Source organism: Pollachius pollachius (assembly GCF_949987615.1).
Source record: "Pollachius pollachius genome assembly, chromosome: 18".
Lineage (NCBI taxonomy): Eukaryota > Metazoa > Chordata > Actinopteri > Gadiformes > Gadidae > Pollachius > Pollachius pollachius.
The window spans coordinates 12,478,508-12,485,307 of NC_136951.1; the positions used below are offsets into that span (position 1 = coordinate 12,478,508).

The 6,800-nt window shown below is 43.0% G+C and overlaps 1 protein-coding gene across 1 annotated transcript; it reads left to right on the forward strand.

Moving 5' to 3' along the window:
* Nucleotides 1-573: 573 nt before the first annotated feature.
* Nucleotides 574-6,534, forward strand: zc3hc1 (zinc finger, C3HC-type containing 1; the record flags this gene model as incomplete). The annotated part of the gene is made up of 10 exons (XM_079755295.1): nt 574-707; nt 1,312-1,410; nt 1,609-1,760; nt 1,861-1,944; nt 2,127-2,254; nt 2,669-2,808; nt 2,925-3,204; nt 4,769-4,957; nt 5,215-5,427; nt 5,683-6,534. The coding sequence occupies 10 exons, from the start codon at nt 574-576 to the stop codon at nt 5,752-5,754; spliced, it is 1,491 nt and encodes a 496-aa protein (XP_079611421.1). The 3' UTR covers nt 5,755-6,534.
* Between the last annotated feature and the right edge of the window lie 266 nt (nt 6,535-6,800).

Below are 6,800 nucleotides of genomic sequence, written 5' to 3' on the forward strand. Positions count from 1 at the left end.
ATTATCTCAGTAAAAATATTCTGTTCAGTTTTCTTGACCAACGAGATACCTCAAAATCATATGCATAATCGTATTACTCTGTGAAGCATGCCATATCAGATCCTGGTAAAACGCCACATGTCAAGCAGATCGGAACGGGCTTTCCGTCTGAATGACCCCGAAGTCCTGGGAAGCACAGCAAACTACGTCGAAATAACCGATCAAGGGTTTCTTTAAGTTATTTGTGTAACACATGAGTTATAAGTAAGACCAGAGAGTCAAAACATAACACAAACCAGCTATTAACAACATTATGTCTGGACTTGGTTTAATTTTTTTGTTTCATAACATTATTTGAATATTCAAGCATTCCATTCAAAAACAAGGTGGCAAGCAAATTTGTATCGAACACATAAATTGTTGTCGGTATATTTAAAATATTTTCGCATGTTATTGACACAGACTTTCTGAATGTATTAATGAGGTTGGGACATCGTGTTCCCGTCTGCTGGACACGTTGAGTCGAAGGGGGAACCCGAGACAACAGTTCACAGCTCACTTTTCCCGGGGAAGAGTTAGAAGTTAGCACGGATCATGGCGACACTCAGCAGTCGTGGGGTTCGACTTGGAAACTCAAACCAAGGAAAGTCTTCATTTACTTCTCCGGAGAAAGTGCGAGAGCTTCTCAGTGGAGGCGTTTCTTCCACGGACCAGACATCTATCAATAGGTATCAAATCGAATGCGATATCTGAAAGAATAGGACGCAGAAGTTGGTGTTAGCTAGTTAGCCTGCCTACTGCTAAGCAAGTAGCCCGCATCAGTGCAAGTGAAGATGGAATCTTCAGAGATCCATGGAGGCTGTATCCCCCTGTTCTAGTGTGGTCTGCATCGTTGTTAATCAACGTCAGCAACATTGTATTCATTTAGTACGAGCTGTGGTCGTTATGCTGTCAGTTCGGGGGACATGCAGAGAACAAAATTTTTAAACTTGATTCAAATGAATGCACATTTACTCCCGGATTTTATTACTATATTGTATAATATGTATTTATCTTTAATCGACGTTTAGAATACAAATGCAGATCGGATGATGACTAAAACAGATCAATAATGCGTTTGGAGGAATGTATTCAGAAAGGCTCTGAGGTAAAAATCATTACATATGCATTAGAGTCAGATCCTTTCATTGATTAAAAAAACATTACAACTTTAAAGAGCACTAGCTAATCAAACATGTATTGAGGAATGCTGTAAAGAAGAAGTATCCAACAAATTAAGTATTTGGATTGAATGTAGATTTGAGATGTTTGCTGTGTTTATATTAATTTCAGCATACAAGGGAGCTTGACATTTGTGGAACCCAGCACAACTCCGGCAACTTGTGTGGCAACCAATGAGGCAGCCTTTCTCTCCCGAGTGGAGTCCTTCTCCATATCCTTTATTTGGCATGTTTCTTTTGCTAATTTTCAGAGAATAAGCAATGTGCAAGGAGGACCTCTCATAGCCAAATGTTTGGTTCATTGAGGGGTTTCTCAGCATTACCATTTAATATGATTCACTCAACCAAATCATCATAATGTTTATCATGTGTTGTGCAAACTAAATAAAAGGTTTCCTTAGCTTGTGTACTGTTTGCGATGGGCAGGTAAACCACGGGTCCTCTCCCCTCTAAAGTGTGCACAATATGGCTGGATCAACGTAGGCTGTGATATGCTTAAATGCTCCAGCTGCCAGGCCTTTCTATGTGCATCTCTATCGCCGACTTTGGATTTGGAAAAATGTGAGTAAAACACTATGGCTAAACATGACTAATATAGCCTATTTAGAGCTTAGTGTTTCAAGTGTTTGAGATGCACTGTCTTTTTTTTCTTCCATCTAAGATGAATCCCGCATTGCAGAAATCTCCAGACAGTTGCAGTCACAGCATGAAAAGTTCTGCCCTTGGCCCGACTTCCCAAGCCCCGGTAGGAGCCCCACCTAAAAGAGTATTGCTCAAGGAGACTAGCGATTTATGTTGTAATTAATTAAAACAAAAAGTTATTGATTTTCTTTTTGTTGATCAGGTTGAGCTGTGTAGTTTTAAATTTGCTGTGTGTTTTTTGAAGGTGGTTGGCCCGCTGCATGTTTAGGTTTGCTGTCATTTCAGAGCGGTTCTGGCTGGTCCCGGCGTCGGAGCCTACAGCGTTGCTTAGTTCCTTCTTGGTCCGCTTCCAGAGTGCCTGTCTCCTGGAGCAGCAGCTGCCGGCCATGAAACCAGAACACCTTAAATCAATGGTGAGCAAGGCTTGCTTACCATGTCTACGAAGCTTGTATTGATAAAAATGAAGGATATCTTTGTAAAAATTGAAAGAGAAAAATACAATTTTCACAGAGATACACACACATTGCTGACCAATAATTAGTGTTATGAGCGACACCTATGTCTATCCTACGCTGTGAAAAAGATCTGTCAAGAAAGCAAATCCCTTACGAGTGTTTCAATGATCAAACCTTTTTGTTAATCTTTTTAAAAGTTAAAAAAAATCTAATGAAATGAAAAAAAAAAAAAATCTTTTTAACAAAAGTCCAGACCGTAACATTTTATCACAGCACAGATTTGCGGCACTACCCTGTTTGTATTCGAGTGTGATTAATCCCCTTTAACTACCTGCATTGGCCATGTTTTAAATGTGGTATGTTTTCTTGCAGTCTCTGACCGAGGATGTGATCAGCATTCTACTGCAGCTTATTGAGGGAGAAGAAAAGAAGCGGGGTCTGGCTCACTCGGCTGATGCCCTGGCGATCCAGGTGGCTGCCTGTATTGTTTCTCTCTGTGGCTGGGCCGCTAGGTGAGTACATTTTGGCAGTAGTGACCCTTTTCTCTTTAGATTCATGTGAGACCTTGAGGACCCTCACACAAAACCCAATGTTATTTTACCACCCACCTATCTCTTAACCTCCCCAGCCCGGCTCTGAAAGCCATGAGTCTGCCCATCCTCACCTGCTCCTTCTGCATGCGCAAAGTGGGCTTGTGGAACTTCCACCAGATGGAGGGAACAGTGACCGAGGATGAGGCGTTTTACAGCAGCCCCAGCCCAACCCCAACCTCTACCCATGCACCGGGCCAATTGTTGGGGGCAGCAGTTGCTCAGGAGGGCCCCGGGGACCAGTCTGTCACCTCCTCCCCTGCCACCACGCCAAGGCGCATGGGGCTAAGGAGCCAGGACACCTCACGCTCAGATCAGGTAATGGACGACTGCTAAATGTTTCCATGCTTTAGGGTGAAGTTTCTGTGGTACAAGCTAAACAGGAGAGATGAGTTTACGAGGAACTCCCATTCATGTGATCGTGTGCCGGAGTGTCCTTTTGTTTTGTATGTGCGTATTCTCCCCACACACTCCCAAGTAGGGTTGGGTATCGTTTGGGTTTTATCCAATACCGGTGCCTACCCGGTACGTTTCAAACGATTCCGATGCTAAAACGGTTCTCGAACCGGTACTCAAAAAAACAAAACCGCACACACTTGCATACATGCACGACTTGTTATGAGTTTCACATTAAGCAGAAAGTCAGCGGACACTGAGTTGAATGGCAACAGTGTTTGCTAGCCTACTTGATATGCAAGATTTACGGTTGGCATTTAATTACTCGACTTACCCGAAGAGGAAAGGCTGATGTGAGTGCAGTGACTGATTTAAAAAAATAAAAATAATTACAAAATAATTACTCGCTGAACGCAGCAGGCACGCAGCCATGCTGCTCGCGTTTACACTTGCGTGCATGGCGCAACATTACTGCCAAAGTCAAATTAGGTAATATAACGCAGGTGCGTAAGGCAAACACAGGAGACGCCAACATTGTTTTCAACCGCTCGGTACCACGGCGTATTAATTCCCAAGTTTTGAAAAGAAAAGAAAGTATTTGAAGCGAATAATCTACTCTGTTTTTGATTTGTTAATTTGGTTTTGAGCAGATAGTTTTGGATGCATGTATAGGCTTTGAGTTTGTTTGTTTGTTTGTTACTTTGAAATTACATTTGCTCGACACACACACACACACACACACACACACACACACACACACACACACACACACACACACACACACACACACACACACACACACACACACACACACACACACACACACACACACACACACACACACACACACACGCGCGCGCGCGCGTTCATTCATTCACGCACGCAACCACGACAACCTGCCGATCTTCAATCAAAAAAACATCAAGTAAGTGATGCCGCAGCGCGTTGACAAGTCCGTCCTGAGTCTCGAGGCGCCCATAGGCTTTATTGTTTATATGTTTGAAAGCCGTGCCACACTCTTTTACCAGTTGGCCTGAAATACCACGCCTCGTAGTCATGGACCTATAAAGAATATCGCAGTCGTAGTCGTACCATGCGTGTTTAGCGCAACATTGAAAAGGGTCCCGTCCGGTCTGAAACAGTGTCGCGCGGCGCTAAGTTCCGAACGTTATGCAATCAAATACACCAATATGGCGGTATTTTGAAAAATCATATCCTAACGAAAATACACAACGTTATTCGGTGTGAACCGGTATACCGCCCAGCATTAACGCACGTTGATGCTGCAACACCATGGGGGCGGGGCAACGGGCGTTAAAAAAAGTCAGGCACCGTTATGAGCCACCGAAATGTGCGTTCTTATTCGATCTCTTTACAACCGTTTACGTTGGAACCGGTTCCCTACTAACCGAGTTTCGGTGCTCAACCCTACTCCCAAGTGAATTGTTTGACAACCATCTGGTGTTTCTGGTGGATTTTACAACAGGTTGAGAGCCCTCTGTCCGCCACACTGTTGCGTTCCCGCAGCAAGGACTCCCCAGGCCCAAACGAGGAGCCACAGAGTCCCTTACCCAAGGGCAAGAGGCAAGCATCCGGTCGTGGTCGAGGATCTGAGGGCGCCGCCAGTCCCATTAACACTCCAAAACGCGTCCGGCTCTCCTCAGCCGGTGGCCCCGTAAGTGGCAGTGCCTTTAATGTTGTAGTCACATTCAACAATGGAACCATGGCAAAATGACAAGCCTCTATGTGTTGAAAGTGCTGTCGATTTTAATTTGTATTGTGTTTTATGGCCTACATGATAATGGGTGTGTGGACATTGTAGTTCAGTTCCCATTGGCTTCAGACCTGAGGCTCTGTTAAAATTAGGATTTTCTTCTTCCTCTTTGCATGGAGGAATATGCTTTCAACTGTTTATCTGAATGCTCTTTTCAGGATGGGCCTCTACAGAAGAATGTATTTGACCCACTGGCCCAACACAGAGACTGGTGCCCCTGGGTCAACATGGTAAAGGAGGACACTAATCCAGGAGCCATCCCGCTGCTAGAGAAAGACTCTGTGCTACATCAGCAGGGCTGGAAGGCCGCGCTGGACCTCCTCATACCAATGAAGAAGAACTCTAACCCATCAAAGGGCAGTCCCGCACAGGCAAGTGTAGGACTTTGTAATTTGAAGTGATGTGACAATATGCTTTGAACTAAAATGCTCTCTATCCATAAAGCATGCCATAATACTGTTTTTTTTGTATTGATATAGAAGTGGAAAGATGACACATGTAAAAGAACAGCATTCTATCTCCTCCCAAATTCAGATTTTGTTGGATATGATACGTTGGCATAAAGGGCTGTATCTTTTTGTTTTGTTTCTTGAGATCTAACCATTTGTCACGTCTTTGTGTTCCAGTGTCCTCAAGACAAGTCTAAAAGGGTGTTCGCTATATTCCGTCAGTGGCAAGTATCCACACCATCTCAGTAACGCCATGTCACCTTTATACATGTCCCAACACTCTTTTGACCTTTTCCACTTTGAGGTACAGAGTTTGTAGAGACTGAGGGGAGTGCTCCCTCACTCGATTAAGTGTCATAAGGCCAACTGAAGGGGGGTGGGGGGACCTAGTCAAGGGTTGGCTGGAGCAGACTCAGTTGGAGGGTTTTGTCGAAAGGATTATGTTTTCTGTGAACTTAGTGAAGTGTCTTATTGTAGTGCATGGATGACAAGAGGGACGTGAAAAGACTATGTTGCACGATAATACGAGAGCGCATCTGATAATACTTGGAACGGGCTCCAGTTTTCATGTCATGGAATCTAACCTTTACCTCGCAATGGCTCCTGCCCTGGTACATCCATCACGAGATGTATCACTTTCTGGATTTCTATGAAATGCTGAAAAAAAAAAGCATCCATACTTGTGACCAAGTCATCCTTTGGCTTCACACTGGATTTTAAAAAATATGTTTACCTTCGATATACCTCTTGAGCTCTTAAGGGTTATCGTGAACATACATTTAGCAAAAGCTGTGTGGATTTCTTTGTTGTCTGTAGCCTGTTAACTTTACAGCTAATGATAAGACTAGTGATCCTTTCTTTAATTCTTGCATAAATGTTTTAGCCAGGTTGAACAAATTATGTGCCAGAATAACCTAAACATACTTGAAGGTTTTACTTTCATTGTGTGTAATGCTATTGGGTCCTTATGTTATTTCCTCTCATTGCTAATGCAGACTTTTTTCTTTTTTTGTTTAACCATGCATGTACTTTCACCTGATTTTCAAGTGTTTTAATAAAATGCATTCGTACAATTTTGAAATCTGTCTTTACTTTTCTGCTGCAATATCTCCAATTTCCAAATGGACACCTTTTATAAAACAAAGTAGTCCTTAGTCCTTCTTTACAATACTAGTTACTAGTATAAAAAAAAGGACATATCTTGCTAAATGTCATTCAAACTGGATCATCCCAAATATATCATTGTGCTAATCTTTGTATTTGGTTAATACATGTTGCCCTACATGTTTGGCTGG